The following is a 25110-nucleotide window of genomic DNA, read 5'->3' as shown; positions in this document are numbered from 1 at the left end:
TATATATATATATATATTTATATATATAGTAGATTACATTGACCACAATATTTTTAAATGTTCTATTGAGATAGCTGGAGACTCTTATAATTAAAATTCACTTGAATTATTTTGAAACTCTCTTTGAATTATTTCAAAACATGAAATCTGAGATGAGCTAATATCTACAAGTTTTTTTCTCTCAAATCTATGTATTTGATGCATTCTTATGTAACATCTGCTGCATTTGAATTAGTTTATTTCAATTACCTTTTAAAGAATCCTATAAGACTTCAAGAATCTTGAATAATTTTTGCAATTTCTTTAGGCATAGCCATGGCAGTGTGGCTAAGGGTCTTGCTTTGCAGCCACAGGGGTTCAGGTTCAGTTCCACTGAAGTTATTGTGTCTGTGTTTGTTCCCCAACCCTCTGACAGAAACATAAAAGATTATGTGTAAAGAGAACACTTAATGGAGCAATGAAGAGATTTTATTAGCTCTCTATTCCAGAAATAGAAGAATCTAGCAAAAATTTAAAACAAAAGAAAATCCAGTGAAAGCATAATACGTTTTACAAAGAAAGAAAAAATGTAAAGATACATTTAACATACAAAACATGAGATTTTTAGTAATTGGAAAATATATTTTCAACTTGTATTGTTGTACTCAAAAGTTAATTATAACTTTCTTTTTTTATCTATTATGTTTGTTTAATACGCATATGCGCGCACATAGATTCTCATGTACATCTATATACATACATATATATATATATGTATATATATATGTGTGTATGTGTATACACACAAATATATATTATATTTAAACTATTTTATGTATTATATGTTCTGTTTAAAATTTCATATTGTCTTAAATGTGTATTTTGAATATCGATGTTCTAATACTAAACCTCGTCATAATCTTGTGGCATGATAGTGACTGTCATTAGCTTACGCTAAAATGAATGTGTGAATATGTAATTAATTATAGTTTACTTTAAATGTGATTAAGATATTGTGTTTCTAGTCTCTCTCTATATATATTTATCTGTCTATATGTATGTTCAACTGTATATGTGTACCTGTTGATTCAGATTAGCTCAGCTTAAAACCACTTTTCTAGTTTAGAAACATGTATAATTAGAATTATAATGTTGAATATAATTTGGGTTAAAAAAGATATTTATTTCAAATTATGAAAATATAGCTTTTACTATTCTCCTTTGTTAAGTTTAAATAAAGTATAGATTGAAAATATTCAGAATAAGTAGAATTATTTAAAGATTTAAAAAGTTACAATGGAAATTTAGTTTGTTTTTCATTAGTGGTTATTTGTTAGAGAAGATCCAAAATATGTGCTAGACATCTATTTAAAAGATCCCACTTATATTGATTGTATTTTCCATCAAAGAGTGAGTTGCTTACTATAGAACTGTACCAATTTATAAAAGTATACAGTGAATGTTTGTCATGATATATATTAAAGGAAGCTTCAAAATCTAAACAATAATGAAAAATTTACAATATTCTCAGTAAGACAGCATTTTCCCATCTTGGCTGCAATAAATGAAAATGCATAAAAAGTACAATTTTCATATTTGTTAACTTTATTTGATTAGAGATGAGAATTTCTGACTAAGTCTGCATTTTTTTATATCAAAATAGATCAGAAATTATGAAATGATGATGATGATGATCATCATCGTTTAACGTCCGCTTTCCATGCTAGCATGGGTTGGACGATTTGACTGAGGACTGGTGAACCAGAAGGCTACACCAGGCTCCAATCTGATTTGGCAGAGTTTCTACAGCTGGATGCCCTTCCTAATGCCAACCACTCAGAGAGTGTAGTGGGTGCTTTTACGTGCCACCGGCACAAATGCCCATCAGATTTCTGTTATGTTTTTCCGAAAGAAAGATTTAAACTTCTCAAAATATTCATATAATTTTATGACAGTTTTTAGAGGATGAATCTGGAAAATAAACAAAAAAGTAATTCTCGGATTTTGGTGGTTTTATTATATAATGTGTTATGTTTACCTTCTCTAAAAGCTCGTTATAGATATTCTTAGGTGTGAGTTTTTATGAGTGTCTGTGTGGTAATTTCTCTGTTTCTTATATAACACACAAAGAGGATTATCACTGAAGCACTTCAACTGATTTTTAAAGAATCTTATAGGATTTCAAGAATCTAACATAATATCTGTGATATTTTATGAATTAATGTTACATATCAAGGAGGTTTCTTAATAGATTAATAAAGAGATTTGTTAGCCCTATTTCTATATAAGCACAATATAATTAGTTCATATACTTTTAGCATAGAGCTTATGAGAAACAGAGTTAAATTTACATTGTCTTACATTTTAGTTTATATACTTGTACTTCTGTACATATTCACATTTATGAACCTGATAACAAACTACTAACAAAGGAATGTTAAATATGACATGATATATATATATTGTCTTGATGCAAGTAACATTAAATATTTACTTATAGCACAACTAGTGGGGGAACCATTCTGTAATATATATTGTTAGCCATAATGAAGTTTTATTTTATTTAAATATTTGTTGAAAAAATATTTAAGGCATTAATCTAATATTAATACTTTTAATGATCCTTTAATAGGCTTTAAAAAAATATTCTTAAAATTATTAAGGAAATAGATATTCTTCAATTGTAATTCGTTATTATATAATTTTTTTTCAACAAACAATATAGTAATTAATACTTACTCACTGTAGAATAACGTGTACAAACATACATGCACACTTGTACGTGTTGTGTGTATGTGTGTGTGTGTATGTATGTATGTATATGCATATATATATATATATATATATATATATATATATATATATATATATATATATACAAACACATACACACACACATAAACTTACATATAAGATATGATATCAGAAAAACAATATTTATTCTATTACACAATTTCTAGATTTTAAAAAAAATTTTAGCTTTTAATTGTGGAAATATAAGAGGCCAAACATTGATTGTGTAAAATCCATGTTCTTGTTTTGTTGTCCATTTGTAAGATGGTGTGTTATTGACATTTGATTATGTAAAGTCTCAAATAATATTCTAGTAGTATTAAAGAAGAATATCTTGTTTTGAATGGTAACATGAAATAAAAGACAAATAGAAAACCAAATTTCCTTAAGAATGTCTATTTGTTTAGATGTTATTATTATAGGCCCTGTGCCAATAAGTATCACAATTATTATTATTATTATTATCATCATCATAAGTAGTGAGAACATCATTTTGGTGAGGATGATAAAAATGATAATGATTATTCATAGTACTCATACATTCTTGAATGTATGTAATGAATTTTAAAATAATATTGTATATGTAATCATATATACATTTTAATTATTTCCAGTGGTTTCTAGATTTACTATCAAATAATGAAATTATTATTGGCTGATATTATTTTGCAGCTTTCCCAGTGCCTGTTGATAGGTTACACATTGCCTGAGTCTTGTACAAAGTCTGTAATGCATGTATTTATCATTGATTTCAAATATATTTGGCATGTTTTCACATAATTCTTTTACAACTTTTAACTAGTATTATTGCTGATTATAGTCCCATGAAGATTGGTAATTATTTTTAATGAAGTTAAGATTATTATTATTATAATCATTATTTCTCTTTTTACAAAAATGTGATATCTTTCCATTTATTATATATATATATATGTCAAATATTTCTACCAAATAATGAATGAGTTTTCTTTTATAAGTATGTTTAAGTATGATGAATATCCTAATTTTTTTCCCTTTCATATTAATTACAGTATGTTTTATTAGATTTTATATCTGTATACAATTGTAACTAAATTAAGAATTGTTTTCAGTTCATTTATATTTATTTAAATGAAAGGCATATCTGAAAAATATTGCAAAAACATAAATGAAAAGAAGACATAATCAAATTCATTATAGTATATCCCATTAACTAATGAAATATTTCATCTATATGATTGATAATCATTTAGCTATATCTTTATTTTTATAAATGAAGATAAATTAATTATTTTTTTGTAGTATTAGGCTCTGAGAAATTTTATAGCACAAAATATATTCTGAAGATATATAAAAATATAAATAAAGCTTTTTATGTTAATGAACTAAAATACTAACGCAATAGTAAGTTCTTGAAGTAGATTAGTGTGCATAGAAATTTAATGACAATAAAATGCAAAATGTAAAATGATTATCAATGAAAGATATTTTCTTGATTGTTCATTTTTTACACAAGAAATTTCGTCTAAAATTTATAAAATTATACATCAATAAACAGTCATAAAGATCAATATTCTAAAAAACAATTAACAACCTTAATTAGCAAAACTTTAAAAAAATGATGTATTTATATATAAGTTTTATTTAAAATATTTTAGATATTTGCTTTGAAATATCCAGAATACTTGTGTAGCATATTTATATTTTTAACTGCTTAATTCTTAGACACATACTAGAGATTCTATGATACATACTTAGACACATATTAGAGATTCTATCCATTGTAAAACCATTGTAATATCTTTTTAAACTAAAGATTTTTGCCCACTATCAACATTTTTTTACTCATCATACTCAATCATACGGTAAACTCGAAGATAATACTATTTGGAGACCATTCACATGATTTGATTTTAAATATAATTTATTTTTACATTATTTTCATGTATTTTAGAAATTAACTAATTTCTTTAACTGTTTTCTCACTTTCTTTACATATATGTCCATTATATTCATTTTCTTATGAATTAAACTTTAATTATTCTATTTCACAAAATGCTTAATGTTTCCAATTGTACTTCAACATAAATCTGAATTTGATCAGTAAATTTTTTTTTTGTGTAAAAAAACTTTCTTTCATAATTGTCAATTCCACTTTGTGAACGTTTTTAGAACACCCTCATAGAAATCTATTGAACACAGATTTTTGTGAATGTTTAAAAGAATTTGTTATTTGAATTCACTTTTTAAAATATTTAAATAGCATAAAATATATGTATTTCAATATTAGCAATATTTAGTTATATCAAAACTTTTGAAAAATGATTAGAGTTCATTTTAAATGCAATTTTGAAACCCTCTTTCAGAAACCTTCCACACTTTTAAGCCACTTTATTCTAGAATCACCAACATGTACTCTTTATATTATGTTTTCTTTATTTCATGATTGGTTTTAAGTTTCAAATTATGTTATATATACTTAGTGATATATTTTAGATGTAAAATTTTATGTTGTTGAAATCATAACTTGATTATAAAAAATTCTGCAATTAAACGAAAATATTCAATGAATAAGATAAAGTTTTAAAAATAGATAACAACCTCTTTCTTCTTAAATGATTATCAGAAATTTATTTCTTGCATTACAAATTACAAAATAAATAGTAATTTAGTATTTCATTATTGGAAATATTTTTGCTTGTCATCCCTCTGAGGTTGATAAAATAAATTACCAGTCAAGTATTGGAGAGGGGGCTGGGTCATTGTAATCGGCTGTCCCCCTCTTCTGAAAATTACTGGCAATGTGCCTAAATCAGAAACCATTATTATTATAATTATTATTATTATTTGATTTTAATCTATCCCAAACATTCGAAGATAAATTGTTAAAGGTTTCTCTACTCCAATATGCTCAAAAAGGATGAATAGTAAATCAACCTTATATGTGTTATTACTGGCAGTCATGTTTTAACATGTCATTATTAAGCACATATTACCAGATCATAATACTATGTGCAAAATCCTTATTTAAGATATTTAAATGAAATTATTAATGATTGGAAGTGAAGATATAATATTAATATATATGATACAGTATTTAAATTTATATCATAAAATCTCATCGACACTTTACATAATTTAAAATAGATTTTTAATGTTTAATGTCTATTATTTCTAATGAAGAAAAATTATAGAAAGAAAAGCACACTTTTTTTTTTGTATATACTTTTTAAATTTATAAATACATAAATGAGAATGTTTATTCAAATCCTGCTTAAGCTCTAAATTAACCATGTCAGACTGAGCAACTGCTACTTTAATCTAGTAGTAATTAGATATCTATATATTAACTAACATTGATATGTTATAAGAAATCATTCCTTTGTTTATACTAACAGTATTTGGTATTTTACTTATTTGTATTATGCCACATATCGTGTAATGAATCCAGAAGATTTTAACATCAAAATTATAAGAAAAAATATTTCTGATACAAATTTTGTTAAATTTGAATTATCAAGAGTCATTTTACTTTGGTATTATATAAATGACAACTCTTTCATTGACATAATAAAATTGGAATAAATCCATTTATTCAAAAATTTGGAAATCAATATACACACTTAATCATGTAGCCACATGTATTTGTGCATGCATGTTTTTGTGTCTACATATTTGGAGTCCTAAAAGTATAACCTGATCGTCATAACTACAATATAATTTTTGGTCATTTTTTCCCTTCTTCTGGAATCATGATTATAAAAGCATGTTGGTATAGTGTCAAAGTAAAGCTACATCAATGCAAACAGTATGAAACACATACATAGTATAATCTTTGAAAGTCATTATTAGTTACACTAATAATTATTTTGATATGATTTCTAAAATTCTAATTATAAAAAAGATTGATTAATTTTCAACAAAAATTCTGTTTTAGGCTCCTGAAAATTTCCTCAAAGAATTGGAAGATATTAAGGTAATGGAAGGTACTGAAAAAGTACAATTCGCTACAACATTTTGCCGTCCAGGAGCTAAAGTTCAATGGTTCAAAAATAAGATGGACATTTTCCATGGTGGGAAATATCACATTGAGAATGAAGGTGATGATTATACCCTCACAATTCTTAATGTTAAACTAGAAGATGGTGGAAAATATATTTGTCAAGTCAACAACAGTATATCATCAGGATGGCTATATGTTGAAGGTAAGTATAGCAATAATTCAAAAACTATTTCAGTTTTTCTTTAATTGGAAAGATTTTGTAATTTTTATGTACTTTATATACTTTTATATACTTGTAACTGGTTCTCTGGGGTAATGATTATCACACCTACTTAACATGCAGATAGTTGCAAGTTTGTCACTTGCTGGAACCTAGGAGAGTTGTCTATTGATGCAATGTCTCACTGAGGCTGAAATCCAGTGACTGGAACAAATAAAAGTTACCAAAACTATGGAATTATAGACTAATTTAACTATTAAATAATAATATAATTAAGGATATCAAATAGATTTTAGATGTTGTTGGTTTTAAAAAATAAACATTTAATCATACATTGATAACATTATACATTAAGTTAAGTTGAGAAACTGAATAAATTTGAACTTAAATTGCTATAAAATCTAATTAATTTTTTCAAAAGAAAACATGTGAACTTTATTTTATTTTATTTCATATTTTCACTTGTTACAAAAATAATTTTTTATTTGTCAAAATAGCTATCAAATTTTGTTTTAAAATAAATGAAATAAAAAGCATATAGTTTTATAAATGACAATATTTCTGATCTACAAGGCAGCGAGCTGGCAGAAACGTTAGCATGCCAGGCGAAATGCTTAGCAGTATTTCATCTGTCTTTATGCTCTGAGTTCAAATTCTACCGAGGTCGACTTTGCCTTTCATCCTTTCGGGGTTGATAAATTAAGTACCAGTAGTGTACTGGAGTCGATCTAATCGACTGGCCCCCTCCCTCAAAATTTCGAGCCTAGAGTAGAAAAGAATATTTCTGATCTGCTTTTAAAACGGAGTTTTATTGCTTAAGACTCATAAATCATGCATACGTATTTTACAATATTTTTTATCACATGCCCTGATCTCTGTAACATCATTTGATATATTGTAGCAAAGGAACCAGAATATCATTTCACCAAAAAATTGCCTCAACATCATGAGGTAGTGAGGAAGAAAGATACACAACTTGAATGCTTTGTTTCTGACCCAAGAGCAAAAGTTAAATGGTTCAGAATGGGTGAGCCAATTGAGGTAAAAACATTTTTTCAGTTTTCTAAATTTTATATACAATACAAAAGACTGATTACGTTCTATTTAATATTTACAAGTATTATAGTTTTTCATTGGATTTAGGCAATATAATTAATGAAAGAAAACCCTTAATTTTTAAAATCTGCTATATGCAATGGAAGCAGTATTAGAACAAAATATCCATCCATCTATGTACCATACTTAATGTAATTACATCGTTGACAGGCAAATTTATTGGATATTTGTCCAAAGATAATATCTCTTATGAATGTACCTCATAGTACATCCATAAGTGATATTATCTCCAGATGAGTACCATAGTAAATTTGCATTTTAACAATGTATTTATATTAAGTATGATAAATTAAGGCTACCCTTTATTTTTATTTGTATGCAATATTACTGGACACTTTATATTCTATCTAAAAATTTTGTCACATCTAAAGCTTTCGCATTTATTTATATAAAAGTCGAAGTGACTTGTCAGCATTTCCTAATGACATACTTCTAACACCACCATATTTTCAGTGATCATTCTTTTTCTGTTTCTTTTCACAAAGTCATCCTGGTTATATATTATCTTCATTCTTTTGTAGAATGAACAAAGAATTCAAATGTTCCAACTCTTATTTCCTTATTTCTGCCGAAATATATTGTCAAAGTTTTTCAATTAATTTAGTAAAATAATTTATTATTAAGCTGGTGTTTGGAACATAAATAAACATGAAATTTTTATATATAAGCAGGAAATTTGAATCATAGAACCAGGGACAATCTTAGGTGAGATGGCATCAATGGAGTATAAAGTATAAGATTTATATCCCAGAAATGAGCCAAGTTCTTAAAATGTTCTTGTGAATTTATTCTTCAAATGCTGACACTCGAAATTTTGGGGGAGATGGTAAATCAATTACATCAATCCCAGTACTCAATTGGTACTTATCTTATCAACACTGGAAGGATGAAAGGCAAAATCTACCTTGGCAGGATTTGAATTCAAAATGTGAAGTTGGACGAAATACCACTAGGCATTGCAGCCAGTGTGCTAATGATTCTGCCAGCTCATCAACTTCAGTATCTTATTTAATATTAAAAATATTTTACATCATATGTAAACAAACATAAGTTTGTTTTTGAAGTGCTGAAATGTTTAGCTTAAATGGTAAAGCACTTTGACCGGAAATTGAAGGGATGTGAGTTCGAATCCCATGGCTGGTTACTGACAGATTTTTCTGCTCTGTAAGGATTTTATCCTATATATGCAGTTCTATCGGTACTTATGCATTGAAAAAATATATCTTTCTACTTGTAAAAATATTTTATTTTAATATTTTCTTCAATATCCTTTATTAATCTCTAGTGTCATTGCATATATCTCTCAGATATATCCCATTGTATTTGATCAATACCTATAATATTTTTGTTAAACTCATCTATCCAGTTTATTGTTTTAGAGCTAAATGGCATTACATTAGCGATAATTAATGATTTGCTTATAATATTCCAGTTTGAACCAGGAAAATATGAGATGCAGAGGCGAGAAAATAGGTGCATATTAAAGATTAAAAATGTAGGTCCAGGGGATGAAGCTGAATATTCTTGTGTCTGTGGAAAAGCATCCACTTACTGTGATTTATATGTAGAAGGTAAATAAATATATATTAAATATTTTATGTTTTCCTTAAGAGCAAAATGTCCAAACCTGTCTTTTTCTTTGTTAGATCATTTATCACCTAGCAATCTTTGGAAACTAAATTTACTCCCATTCTGTAATTTGAGTTTATGCTCATATTGTCACAAAATAACCAACGAAGATCCAAAATCAACGAATTCACTCTCTAGGAGTAAATTTACTCCAGTTTGGGAGTCCCTGATTTACATGGACGATTCTTTATGTAAGAATTTCAGGGAAATTGTTGTATCAATGGACTGGAAAAACTCTTGTCTTCTCTCCATTCAACATCAACACACACACAAACACACACACATACATAAATACGTGCATACATGCACCACACTCAAACATACACACACACACACACGCATATCCTGTTGAACCGTTTATCCCTACACATTTTTTCTCTCTCCATTTTTTTCCCTTCTCAATCTCTTCTCAATCCCTTCTGTCAAAGAGCATAGGCTCGAAACATCAAAGACTTTTCTATTCTTCCCAAACGTTAAACTAATACTCCTGCTTGCTGTTCCTTCACCTGTCTTTGTCTTTTGTTTTCTGTAAATTTGAACAGTTTACAGACATTGATGTGATAACAAATTAATAACATTTATATTTATTTTTATAGAACCTGAGTGGGACTTTTTCAAACAACTTGATGATGTTGAAGCAACAGAAAGAGAAAAGGCTGTTCTTCAGTGTGATGTAAATGATAAGGAAGCAGAAGTCACCTGGTTCAAGGGAGACAAGGTATATGTTATATCAACTTCTTTTTTTTTTTTCTATGAGTTCACTGGATTTGTTTGGAACAGTAAATTTCCTAAATCCACTTTTCTAGACCCTCATCGTATAATCTCCAGGATGAAGTAATGTTGATGACTGTTTCTAGCTCTATATTGTCCAAAATACCAATGTAACTGGTGTATGCATTATACTTAATATATCTTTATTTTATTGTAGGAAATTAAACCCGAAGAAGAGCCAGATAAGTTTGAAGTAGAAAAAGATGGTATGAAGAGAAAGCTTATAATCAAAGATGTGACTCTGAAAGATGAAGGACCTTACACTTGTAAAGTTCTTGATAAAACAAGCACAGCTGAACTCTTTGTTGAACGTGAGTATTTAATATCATCACTTACGTTTTAAAATTTATTGTTGTTGGCACTCTGTCACTTACGATGTCGAGGGTTCCAGTTGATCCAATCAATGGAACAGCCTGCTCGTGAAATTAACGTGCAAGTGGCTGAGCACTCCACAGACATGTGTACCCTTAACGTAGTTCTCGGGGATATTCAGCGTGACACAGTGTGACAAGGCTGACCCTTTGAATTACAGGTACAACAGAAACAGGAAGTAAGAGTGAGAGAAAGTTGTGGTGGAAGAGTACAGCAGGGTTCACCACCATTCCCTGCTGGAGCCTCGTGGAGCTTTAAGTGTTTTCGCTCAATAAACACTCACAATGCCTAGTCTGGGAATCGAAACGGTGATCCTATGACCGCGAGTCTGCTGCCCTAACCACTGGGCCATTGCGCCTCCACTATACCAAAATAGTGAGAATTAATTACTCATTTATATAGATATAAACTAGTAGAGTGGAAAAGAATATTAAAACTTATATCGTATAAAGAGAAGATAGGTTTACCTATCTAAATAAAATTTTTACAATTCTCTGAAAAGAAAATTTTTCTGCTTTCATAACCTTTGGATTTTGGATGAGAAAGCAAAATCACAGCTTTGTGTTATTTTATTGCTATCAATGCACATTTTACCAGTTTAAAAAATTTTATCCATTGAAACAAATAGCAAAATTGAAACCTTTAAAAGCACATATTTCCTTGCGATTTTGGTTAAATTCAAAAGATCTCCAAAAACGTTTCTGAATGGAAAAGGTTAAAGATCCATTAAGTAATTGTTAATTTATTGTGTAAAGTTGCTTTTAATGTATATGAATTTAAACAAAACATTGTTTTATTAAAATGAAAAATATTCATTAAACATTACAGCATTTTAAACCGACCATATCAGGCCCAAATATTCCAGTTGTTTTGTGCTCAAATCAGCCAGACCTAACCTCTCACTACAACATCATTCTAAAATTAAACAATCACATCATTGAAATTTTGAAGCTACGAAATAATGCATGATTAACTCAAAATGTGAATAAATAAGCATTACATTTGACAGAGTAATCTGAATGCTAAAGGGTTAAACAGTATGTATATATGTATGTATGTATGTATGTAGTGACTTTTTAGAATTTCCTTACATTAAAAACTTAAAATCTACAACAACTATTGTTATTTTGCTTTTAAGCTGATATCAAGTTCTCCAAGAAGCTTACTGACACTAGTGTTAAAGAAGAAGATACAATATGCTTAGAGTGTGTTGCCACTAATCCACATGGTCAGCCAATTGTATGGACAAAAGACGGCAAACCCTTAAGTCCATCAAACAGGTAATTTTAATGGATTTTCTTTAGTATGTAAAAGATGAAAAGTGCATGTATTACTCCATAGGAAGTGGTATGAAAATAATGCCAATGTGCTATACAGTAAATATTTTAAAACACTTTACCAGTGCCATGTAAAAGGCATCCAGTACAATTTATAAAGTGATTGGCATTAGGAAGGACATCCAGTTGTAGAAACCATGCCAGAACAGACATTTGGAACTTGAGCAGATCTCCAGCTGGCCAGCACCTGTCAAACCATCCAACCCATACCAGCATGGAAACTAGACGTTAAATGGTGATGATGATGATTGATATAAGAATTCAATTTTCTTCAATTTCTTAAATTTTTTGTAGAGTTTCACTTGAAATTAACCTTCTAAATATTTGTATCAAATAACGAGTTTCCAACTTCAGGAAAAAATGACTATAAGTTTCACTTTTATGCATTTTTTTTTATTTTGCTTAACTTAAACATATTGGTGTTTGTAAATTGTGAAAATGTAAAAGAATAAGGATTATGAGATTAATATACTAATCAAGTATATGCAATTGTAGCAGTGACGAATTTTAGTCACCCTCGGTTTCTTATTGTATTTTTAATACAGTGTATCAATAAGAGATGTTATCTCAGGACAAAATACCACAGTAACTGGCCTATCAATTATGTTTATACATAGTATGATACATAGATGGCTATTTCAAATAGACTAATATTCTACTACTTGAGATTAAGAGGGCCACAGACGTCACGTTGCCTCAATATGGCATATATAACTATTGAAAGAAAAGAATAAGAAAATGTACAGTGGCATCATTTTATTCACCCTGGCAGGGAACCAAAGATATATTGGAATAGTTAAAAGTATGAGCAGTCTTGAATTGTGAGGAATATGGTTTGCACAGCTGTCTCAATGAATGAAGCAATGTAGGTGACATTAGTATTGGAAATCGGCAATTTGATAAGTTAGGAAGAGTTGGAAAATATTTACCCAAACTATTACTAGTTTTGAAACCAAAAGTTTCTTGTCCAGTTATAATTATTACCAGAAATATGTTTAAAAAGGTATGAGGTTAAACTTGGAAGCAAAATTCAAAGAACAAACAGAAATTGAAAAGGTCACACTAGGATACTTTAAGAAATGAGATTATGCAGAAACATGATACATAGAAAAGTATAATTTTGTTTTGGAATGGTGAATCTTGAAGCAGAAAGAGCTATAAGTAATAGCATGTAAATATTGCAGCCTTCAAATTTTTTTATCCAAATGGTATATCGATCTAATATTTTCACATAATTTATAGCTTTGTCAGAGATTCATAAACTGACAAAATCGTTAGCATGCTGGGTAAAATGCCTAGTGGCATTTCGCTCATCTTTCAGTTCTGAATTTAAACTCTGCCCAGGCTGACTTTGTCTCTTGACCTTTTGGGTTGACAAAATAAGTAGCAGCTGAGCACTAGGGTCGATGTAATTGACTTAACCTCTCTGCCAGAATTGCTGGCTCTGTGCCAAAATTTGAAACCATTATTTATAACTTTATCTACATCAAGTTTTTCCATTCCGAAAAAGAACTATTTCACTTTATTAAAGTTTCTAAGATCAAACGATGCCATAATGAAGTACATCATAGACCAATTCTGGGTAAAGATGGATAATCAGACATCAACCTAAAGCTGATAAATACCAGTAATTACATATAATCATCAATAAGTCTATAGCTGTGTTTCTTAAACTGTTCAATTAAAATGGTTGGCACTCTTAACTTAAAATACATAAGTCTGCTATAAAATACTCTTTGTATTTGTAGGATACAAGAACTTCATGATGGAGATAAGCATACTTTGTTGATCAAAGATGCTTCCATGAAGGATGCTGGAATGTATGCTTGCAAATTTGGAGAAAGGGCTACACGTGCTGAAGTCAAAGTTGATGAAAGTAAGTAATTTGTATTAAGTTTGTGGGGAATATTTTATCTTTTATCTTTTACTTGTTTCAGTCATTAGACTGTGGCCATGCCGGAGCACTACCTTAAGGCATTTTAGTTGAACTAATCGACCCCCAGCAATTATTTTCTTTTCAAGCTTGATAGTCATTCTATTGGTCTGTTTTGCCAAATTGCTAAATTACAGAAACATAAACACACCAACACTGGCCGTGAAGCAGTGGGGGTGGGGATAAATACAGACACAAATAGCACACACACTTAAATATATATATATATATATATATATATATATATATATCCAGCTGTAGAAACTGCCAAATCAGATTGGAGCCTGGTGTAGCCATCTGGTTCACCAGTCCTCAGTCAAATCGTCCAACCCATGCTAGCATGGAAAGCGGACGTTAAACGATGATGATGATATATATCTATATCTATATATATATATATACATTTTTTTAACAAAGGAAAAGATTTTCAAAGGCTTCTTTCAGTTTCTATCTTCCAAATCCACTTACAAAGCTTTGGTCAGCCCGGCGCTATAGCAGAAGACACTTGACCAAAGTGCTACACAGTGGGACTGAACCTGGAACCATGTGGTTGGGAAACAAAGGACTATAGTAGAAGACATTTGCCATAGGTGCCATGTAATGGGTAGCAATTATTTTAACTATACAGGCATGCCTACACACAATTAATTGCAAATAACTAGAGTTGAAGTTTAAGAGAATTAAACTGAAAGAAATCACATTTTTTAGATATTTGTTTACGACTGAATCTTTTATTGTATTAGATATAATATTGTTTTATAGTAACATATGGACTATGAAATACTAGCAAACTGGTGACAGTTTGCATCAGCACAAATGAATTCCTAGGAGAAATCTTAAGTTGGTAGTTTACCATGAAAAGTGAAATAATTTTATATTTTGAAAACTTACAAGAGGTAGAGAATATAAGTGTTTATATAATATCATTTTAGATGTCGTGGAAAACGTTACTTCTTGACATAAACATTTCTTCTAAATGTATTTCTGCATGCAAATAAAATTAATGAATGAATATTTTTATTCCTAATTGTTTCTAATTCCAGAACCTAGACCTCCAAAATTGGACCCCACTCGTATTCCTCATGAAATTATTGTCAAAAGAGGAGAGAAAATTCAGTTGGACATTCCATATCAAGGTAACTACTCTCTGCATGGTTGACACATGAAGCAGTGCTGTGATATAGACGAATGTTTTGATCAGTTCAAATATGTTTGGAAAATATTTTTCCTGTAGAAAGGCCATTTTACTGCAGTTTGACATGGAGAAAAATTCTCACTATAGGCAAAAGGTGTAAAATACCAATGTCATTTTAGAGCACCCCCATGAACCAATATATGCAGTTCAAGCTCTATATGTTCTCATCTGTATTAAATACCAACCAGGACAGCTCTAAAATGACTGGAAGTCAACACTTTTTTGTAAGAAATCTGTTAAAATTACCTGCTAACTGTATGTTGTGGCCTCTATTTTACATACACTGTATTTCTGAACAGATGAAGAAAGAAAATTATCCTGATCAATAAATTAAGATGTTCCATCAGAAAGACAACAATAAGAATAACTTGAATAATTGCAAAACATTTTTATCTTGAAGAAAAATTACTATGATGAGCTACCTTATAAATATATATATATGTGTATGTATGTTTGTATGTTTATATGTATGAGAGTATTGTAGTTCACTTGAAGCGTTGTGTATTGTTTGTAAAGAATAAAAAGTTTTGAATGGTACAACAATGCACTATAATACAAAAAATGGACTATATACCTGTTGTAATTTAGTTTGTATGTATGTAGGTATGTGTGGATGTATGTATGTATGTATGTATGTATGTTTGGATGTGTGTATGTATGTGTGTGTGGAGGGTGTATATGTGTATGTATGTGTGTATGCATGTATGTATCATGGTAATATTGTACTTGTGATAGATTAAGGAGATGAATAATAATATTGATAATGGACTTAATTTGAAGGATTAAACTTTTAACATGATCAAATATTGAAAACAGGAATAATTCCCTCTAAACAAACAAATAATGCCTTTTATTTTATTTTCATTAGCTGTGCCTATTCCAAAAGCTAGCTGGAAGAAAGATGGGGTGAATCTAAGTTCAGCTGATTTAGACATGGAAATATCAGATAAATTCACCAGTCTCACAATTCCAGATGCCCAAAGATCAGATTCAGGCGAATATGAGCTTACTCTCACCAACAGTATTGGTTCAGATAAAATACCAATTAAAGTTAAAGTTATTGGTAATTGTATTTTTCTTACTTTGAAGTTTGTTTGTGTTTACATGTTAGTTGAGAAGTAAATACCTGGTCACACAAAGATTACATTTAAAAATTTATCTCAAATTTCATAGAAATTGGTTTTTAATTTTATGTGCATCGTTATGAATTTATATTATAAATATATCATGTTCTGTATAAAGAAAACTAATATTTCAAATCTAAAAAGAGAGAGATCATGAAAGACACTCACCTAAACTCAGCGTAGCAAAACATAAACAGACTCAGAACACATATTTTTTAGGGTTTGGTGATTAGGACTTATTAAAGCCTAAATGTTGAATAAGTTTATTGTTTATAGATTCTTGTATTTCTATTTGTTATTTACATAACACTTTAAATTTAGCTACAAATCATGCTATTGTTTTTAATATAATACATGAAAGGAAAGCGGTGAGCTAGCAGAAATGTTAGCACACCGGGTGAAGTGCTTAGCGATATTTTGTCTGTCTTTACATTCTGAGGTCAAATTCCATTAAGGTTGACTTTGCTTTTCATCCTTTTGGGGTCGATAAATTAAGTGCCAGTTGTGTACAGGGATTGATCTAATCGACTGTCCCCCTCCTCTAAAAATTTCAGGCCTTGTACCTATAGTAGAAAAGTATATTATACATGAAAGGGAATTACTGTTTAGTCTGTAATATCTAAACTTGTAATGGTTGTAGAGGTTATGTTTCAATTCTTCCAAAGAGAAAAGAATTCTTGATATATTTACTGCAAACATTTCTGAAAAATTGTCCAGAAAACGAAAAGTTTATAAAAATAAAATGAAAGAAGAAACCTAAAGAAACTTTTAAAATGAATAAAGGAATAAATAGTGTTTTCCTTGTGGTTGATAGCTGAGCACCTCAGACATAACCAGTATTCCATTTGTTGTGTTCCCATTCTCTTTTTTGGATGAATAGGATTATTGGGCCTCAGATGCACTTCCAACTTGATTCACTGTTGTGTTCGAGTCCCTTAGCCATTCCTTCTTCACAAGCATTTGCAGGCAGCAAAGGATTATGTTCAAAGTTATCTATCCCCTAGTATGGCTACCTTTCAAGGCTTTTGAGTCCAGACTAACCTCTTAGTTGAACCACAGTGTGGTTGTGGACATAATAATGCCTTTCTTTGAGATATACCTTCACAAAAGGTAAGGGGTACCTCTCTCTCCATGGTCTTATAGCAGACTGGACACTTGCACCAGAATTTCTTAGACAGCAAATTATTGCAAGAGTATCATTAATCATACTGATTTATCCTGCTAGATTTCTAGTAGCCCTTCTTTCCAAGCAAGCTTGGTGAGAATAAGAATTTAGTTTAGCAGCTGATGACCTGGCCAGGTAACATGTAGCACTAAAACTACATTACAAATAACATTCACTGTGATTTTCGGTGATCATTCTGAAAAATAAAATCATAAAATGTCATAATTTTGATTTTTACAATGCATTCCAACAAAAGGATGGTGGTGTTAGTGCATTATTAACATTCTAAAAGACGCTGAAAATTGATAAGAACCAGGAAAATCACTTAGTCTATCTTTTACTTGTTTCAGTCATTTGACTGTGGCCATTCTGTGGCACCAACTTGAAGTTTTTAGTCGACCAAATCAACCCTAGGACTTATTCTTTTTTGAAGCCTAATATTTATTCCATTGATCTCTTTTGCCAAACTACTAAGTTATGTGGACATAAACATGCCCAAAGTGCTTCTTGCCCAAGATGCCACTTGCCCAAGGTGCCACTCTGTAGAACTGAACCCTGAACCATGTGGTTGAAAAGCATGCTTCTTACCATGCCTATTTTCAATGAAATGCTTGTTAAAAATATGAAATTTTATACTGTTATATTTTTTCATATTTTCAATTTTAGAATTTATTAATTTATTAATTTATTAATGGATGCACTACTCTGTATTTTGGTCTAAAAAAAAAAGGATTTTACTCAGTATTACAAAGAATATGTTAAAAGGATTTTGATAAATGTTTAAAGCTATGAATTATCACAGAAAGGTCTAGTAAAATTATCTCTTATTATTCCATTGCAGATAAACCTACACCTCCTGGTGCACCTCTAGATGTAGCAGATATTTTCAAAGACAAATGCCTTTTGTCATGGAAGAAACCCAAAGATGATGGTGGTTGTCCCATCAAACATTATATTGTGGAAAAGATGGATACCAGTACAGATGAATGGGTCGAAGTTGCTAAAGTTAATGAACTGCAATGCAGAGTAAAAGGATTAACACCCAGCCATCGTTACCAATTCCGAGTAAAGGCTGTCAATTCAGAAGGCCAAAGCAAACCATTGAATACAGATGGTGAAATTTTGGCCAAAGATCCCTGGAGTAAGTAACACATATATATATATACATACAGACATATATATATATGGAAGAGGCCAGATCTGGCTGGTTTGAAAATAAAACAGGAAGAATATTTTGGTTGGGTATGGCTGGTTTAAGTGCTAAAAGGTTAAATATAGATTTAAAAGTTGTTCTGATATTATGTAATTTATGCAATTAACAATCTGCAAAAGTATGGTTCTAATCTGAAATTTTCCTTACTCTTTTACTCTTTTACTCAGTCATTTGACTGCAGCCATACTGGAGCACCGCCTTTTTAGTCAAGCAAATCAACCCCAGGACTTATTCTTTAGAAGCCTAGTACTTATTCTATCGGTCTCTTTTGCCGAACCAGCATCAGTTGTCAAGCTATGGTGGAGGAACAAACACAGACACACAAACACACACACACATATATATATATATATATATATATATATATATACACACACATATATACGATGGGCTTCTTTCAGTTTCCGTCTACCAAATCCACTCACAAGGCTTTGGTCGGCCCGAGGCTATAGTAGACGACACTTGCCCAAGGTGCCACACAGTGGGACTGAACCCGGAACCATGTGGTTGGTAAGCAAGCTACTTACCACACAGCCACTCCTGCACCTTGTGTAAATTTATAAAATAACACTAATATCTTTTCTGTAAAAAAAAAAACCACAAACCCCTAAATACTTGTTAAAACTATTGATTTTAAATTATAATATTACATTTTTATAATTTTCTCAGGTCCTGCTGATAAACCTGGCAAGCCAGAAGTTGTTGATACTGATAGAGATTTTGTGAAATTGAAATGGAAAGCCCCTAAGAATGATGGTGGTGCCCCTATTGAGGGATACCTCATTCAAAAGAAACTGAAGGGCTCAGATGATTGGGAAGATGTAAGGACATTTCATGTATTATGTTATTTAACTTAAACATTAAATCTAAAACATGCATTTGTTGTAAATTATCAGAAATTATCAACATTCTTCTAATTGATATGAACCTTATCCTCCAACTTATTTTCTTTTTGTGCCTTTAAGCAGTAAATACTCATCATCATCATCATCATCATCATCATCATCATCATCATCATCATTACTAATATCATCCTTACTAACATCCTTATTAACATCATCATCATCATTCCCACCACCATCACCACTACTACCATCTACGCCATATCATTTGCCACCACCACCACCACCACCACCACCACCACTATGCTGTACATTAGATTATATAATATGAGCTTAACCGTATACTATGGTTAACCTATACTATGTATCGTATGGGTTAACCATACTATAGATTCATGAGCTTAACCTATGCTATTCATGAGCTTTACCTATATTATGTAACTTATCAACCATTTTGATGCTTCATAAATAATTGTGTATGGAAAAATGTAACATTGTTGTTTATGTATTACCATTTTATTTGATATTAGGCCAAGGAAGTTCCAGTTGATGAAAAAGAAACTACTGTAAAAGGACTGAAAGAAAACAAGGAATATGATTTCCGTGTTATTGCTAAAAATAGAGCAGGTAATTCAATACCTAGCGCTACCTCAGGACCAGTTCTTACAAGACCACGTAAAGTGAAACCAAGAATTGACACTAAGTCTTTGAGAGATGTCAAAATTAAAAGAGATCAGACATTCTCATTGGAACCAGAATTTGTGGGAGAACCACCACCAACTGTTACTTGGGTTAAGAAAGGTTTGGTAAGTTGAATAAGTTACTTCCTGTTTAAAAATTGTTTGTCATTTAATTAGAAAAAATAAAAATAATAAAAATGAATTTGTTTAAGACTAAAATGTTTCTAAAATATGTAACTTCACAAACTTCTGAGTTAATATGAAGCAAAGACAAATATAAAATTATTGATGGTAAGTGCAGGTATTGCTGTGTGGTTAACAAGCATTCTTTGCATCTACGTGGTTTTGGGTTCAGTTACACAGAACAGCAACTTGGGCAAGTTTCTTCTTATATTTCCATGCCCAACCAATGCCATGCAAAGGAATTTAGAAGACTGAAACTACAAGAAGCTTATTGTTGATACATACAAACATACATACATACATACATACATATATATATATATATATATATATATATATATACATATACACAACCACACACACGTGTGTGTGTGTCTTTGTAACTAGATTTGTCCCCACCACTGCTTGACAACAGGTGTTGGTGTGTTTACATCCCTGTAACTTAGTGGTTCAGCAAAGAAACCAATAGAATAAGTCCCAGACTTAAGAATAATAAGCACTAGAATCAATTTGTTTGCCTAAATCCTTCAAGGTGGTGCCCCAGCATGGCCATAGTCCAAAGACTCGGAGAAGTTAGAAAAAAGAATACATATATATATATATGTGTGTGTATATATATATATATATATATATATATATAAATATATATATATATATATATATATATATATATATATATATATATATATTAAAAAGCACCCACTGCACTCTCAGAGAGATTGGCATTAGGAAGGGCATCCAGCTGTAGAAACCTTGCCAGATCAGATTGGAGCCTGTCCTCAGTCAAACCGTCCAACTCATGCTAGCATGGAAAGCAGACATTAAACGATGATGATGATGATGATGAGGACAATGATGATATATATATGTGTGTTATCATTTTATTTGATATTAGGCTATATTTGTATGCACGTGCATGTATGTGTGTGTGTTTAAATTTCATGCTGTCAGCACTTGAACAAATTGATGTAGATAGCAACATTAGTCGTTGACCTCATGCCTGGTTGCTCAGCACTTTTTAGGGCCTGTGAAATAAGGAAACTCCTTACTTGAAAAACAGATAAAGGCTGGTGACAGGGAAAGCAACCAGCTGTAAAATTCTGCTTCATAAAAAATTTCCATTCAAACCTTGACTAGCAAGGAAAACATGAATGCTAAAACTAATCAATTAATTACATTAATAAATAAATATATATCTATATATACTTTTACTATTTAATTACAGGATGGCAAGACTGTTCCAGTTGAGTCAACCAGTATTATTACTATTGAGAACAAAGAGAAACGTTCAACTCTTTCATGCAAAAAAGGTGTACGTAGCGATACTGGCGAATACACCATCACTATTCAAAACGAACATGGATCAGATTCAGCAACTGTCAATGTTATTGTGTTGAGTAAGTAAAACGTATTTTCATTGGATTTTAACAATAACAATAATAATAATAATAATAATAATAATAATAATAATAATAATAATAATAATAAATAGATGTATGAATACCAACAGATGACAATGTTTCTCTAAAATAAACAGAGAAACTTTCAAAATACAAAGATCTGGAAATAGAGGTGACTCAAATGTGGAGTCTAAAAACAGAAACAATTCCTATCATAGTAGGCACATTAGGTATGATAAGAAAAAAAAATATTCAGACAAATACATAACAAGGACTAACAAGTATGTATAACATTCAGAAAATAGCACTACTAGGCACTGCACACATCCTACATAAAACACTTTCATTACAGTAAAAATAAGAGCATCAAAACAAACCACAGCACATAACCAAGGCACACAGAGCTGCGCTCGGTAGTGAAGTGAAAGCACATGAATAATAATAAAACTACTGAGCAACAATAATAATAATAATAATAATAATAATAATAATAATAACAATAATAATAATGATAATAGATAAATATTAGCAGGGTTATATTGTACTGAAAGGAGACCAGAATTTGAAAGATTCTGTTAAAATTTGTAATATTTCAGTTTTAAGAGTTTTAAGAGAATCAGGTGTCTTCAAGTTGACACTGTTTTTCTTAGGATGTGGATAGTACCAGTGAGAACAATTTCATGCTATTCTGACACCTTGGAGTTTTCTGGTATTTGGCCTTAGTATTCAAGAGTGCCATTTGGTATTGTTCCTACAGCTGTGATGATCACAGATACAGTTGTTTTTAGATGCCACATTCTTGATCCCTCTTCTTCAAAGTCCTTATATTTACTTAACTTTTCAAATGTTTATACAGAAGTGTTGCAATCTGCTGGGATTGACAGATCTATGAGCAAACATGTTTTGTCAATGCTATTTTTTACCATAGCATCTCGTCTCTAGGCCTGTGTAGCACAGTCAGTTCGAATTTATTATTATTACTACAATGATGGTGATGATGTTAATTATAGTGACAATTATTGCTAATTTTAGGTGGACCAGCTCGGCCAGAAGGTCCTCTGGAAGTGAGCAACATTACAAAAGACAGTGCAACCCTGACTTGGAAAGCTCCAGCAGATAAAGGTGGAAGTGACATAACGTAAGTATTTCTACAAAACTCTTCTTGTATTTATATGTATGTATGTATTTATATGTATTTATGTATTTATATGCATGTATGTATGTGAAGGCACCTGGCTCGATGGTTGGAGAGTTGAACTCACAATCATTGGGTAGTAGATCTAATTCCCAGACCAGGCTCGGTGTTGTGTTCTTGAGCAAAACACTTTATTTCAAGTTGCTCCAGTTCACTCATCTGTAAAAATGAGTTGTGATGTTACTGGTGCCAAGCTGTATCAGCCTTTGCCTTTCCTTTGGATAATAACATTGGTGGCATGGAGAGGGGAGGCTGGTATGCATGGGCGACTGCTGGTCTTCCACAAACAGCCTTGCCCGGATTTGTGCCTTGGAGGAGAATTTTCTAGGTGAAACCCCATGGTCATTCATGATCAAATGGGGTCTTTACCCAATGTATTTATTAAGGAACTATGTGTCATATGTATTATATATTTTGTAATATATGTATTATATCACATTTATTAAGAAGTTTTAATGGAAATAATGTTTATTGCAGTGGTTATGTTGTTGAGAAATTTGATCCTACTAAAGGAAAATGGGAGAAAGTAAGCAATGCCGTTAGTGGAACTAAAGTAACTGTACCTAAACTTCAAGATGGTCATGAATATAAATTCCGTGTTATGGCTGAAAATGTCCATGGCCTGAGTGAACCTTTAGAGACAGATAAAAGCATTATTGCCAAGAATCCTTTCAGTAAGCATGATACCATTGCATTTTATTTCTTTGTTCTAATTAAGTGATAATGTTTGTTCAATAAATATACTCTGAGATGAGGAATTATGTACATTATTTACACTATTTACATTTGACGGATATTTGTCCTCATCTTGTTTGTTGTTAACACAACGTTTCGGCTGATATACCCTCCAGCCTTCATCAGGTGTCTTGGGGAAATTTTGAACCGGGGTTCTTATTCCTAAGATATTTTTTGATGTTGTTATTATTATTATTATTCGATTCCAAGCAGTAACCTGAATAGTAATAATAATAATAACAACATCGAAAAATACCCAAGGAATGAGAACCCAGGTTCGAAATTTCCTCAAGACACCTAATGAAGGCTGGAGGGTATATCAGCAGAATTGTTGTGTTGTGAGTGTATTTGGTAGACAGAAAGTGAAAAAGCCTGACATATATGATGTGTGTGCTTGAGTGCATGTGTTTGTGTGTGTATGAGAGAGAGAGAGAGAGAGAAAGAGAGAGAGAGAGAGAGAGAGAGAGAGAGAGAGAGAAAGAGAGAGAGAGAGAGAGAGAGAGAGTGTTTGTCCCTCCCCTCTGCTTAACAACCAGCACATGCTAAATTCAAATAGCTATAAATTTTGCAAGTGGAAATAGTGAACCACTTAGATTTTATTATGAATGATTTATTTAAAGGATTATTTTCAAAACAGTTTTCAAGTACAACATCGATTTTCTGAAACCTTTGGTTCTAAAATCTTTTCAGATTAGGGATTTTTCTGAACCAGGAGTGGCCACTTTGGTCAACACAATGTAAATTGAACAAATAATAAATTTACTTAAATAATTAAGTGAAATATAGACACCTGTACATTAGTGTAAATGAGTTTTATTAATGCTGTACTGTGCGAGATACCGTTAAACTAGTCTGGTGGTCACAGGAATTAGAAGTCTCTGCTCATAAATTAGTGTTGATTATAGGCGGTTTCCAACCATTGGTGCTTGGAAAATTGGTGTTGTACTAGTATTATTTTCATATAACCAAATCAACTTTTCTAATTAAACTATTAAACATATTTCAGATGAACCACATCCACCAAGCCAACCAACAATCGTGGATCATGATAGGACTCACATCGACCTTAAATGGGATAAACCAGAAAATGATGGTGGTGCACCAATTACTGGTTATGATATTGAAAGGAAAGAAACTAAAAGTAACCGTTGGGTTAAGGTCAACCGCAGCCCAGTTTCTGTAAGTATAAGTGTGTGTGTGTGTGTGTGTGTGTGTGTGTGTGTGTGTGTGTGTGTGTGTGTGTGTG

General features: G+C 30.9%; 1 protein-coding gene across 8 annotated transcripts in view; it reads left to right on the top strand.

Moving 5' to 3' along the window:
* Positions 1–25110, top strand: part of LOC106869746 (twitchin) — a 176103-nt gene that overhangs the window by 63167 nt on the left and 87826 nt on the right. For all 8 annotated transcript variants that reach the window (XM_052969245.1, XM_052969243.1, XM_052969250.1 and 5 more), the window contains 16 exons: positions 6689–6956; positions 7876–8015; positions 9523–9661; positions 10316–10437; positions 10648–10801; positions 12001–12142; positions 13948–14075; positions 15176–15268; positions 16196–16390; positions 18458–18757; positions 19499–19650; positions 20202–20477; positions 21760–21931; positions 22967–23072; positions 23607–23803; positions 24871–25043. In XM_052969245.1, coding sequence (XP_052825205.1) covers positions 6689–6956; positions 7876–8015; positions 9523–9661; positions 10316–10437; positions 10648–10801; positions 12001–12142; positions 13948–14075; positions 15176–15268; positions 16196–16390; positions 18458–18757; positions 19499–19650; positions 20202–20477; positions 21760–21931; positions 22967–23072; positions 23607–23803; positions 24871–25043 — 2757 coding nt within the window. The remainder of the gene's footprint in view (positions 1–6688; positions 6957–7875; positions 8016–9522; positions 9662–10315; positions 10438–10647; positions 10802–12000; positions 12143–13947; positions 14076–15175; positions 15269–16195; positions 16391–18457; positions 18758–19498; positions 19651–20201; positions 20478–21759; positions 21932–22966; positions 23073–23606; positions 23804–24870; positions 25044–25110) is intronic.

The sequence above is a fragment of the Octopus bimaculoides genome, chromosome 7 (assembly GCF_001194135.2).
Source record: "Octopus bimaculoides isolate UCB-OBI-ISO-001 chromosome 7, ASM119413v2, whole genome shotgun sequence".
Classification (NCBI taxonomy): Eukaryota; Metazoa; Mollusca; class Cephalopoda; order Octopoda; family Octopodidae; genus Octopus; species Octopus bimaculoides.
Note: the sequence above shows the minus strand (reverse complement) of the source record. Positions and strands in the feature narration are given on the sequence as shown.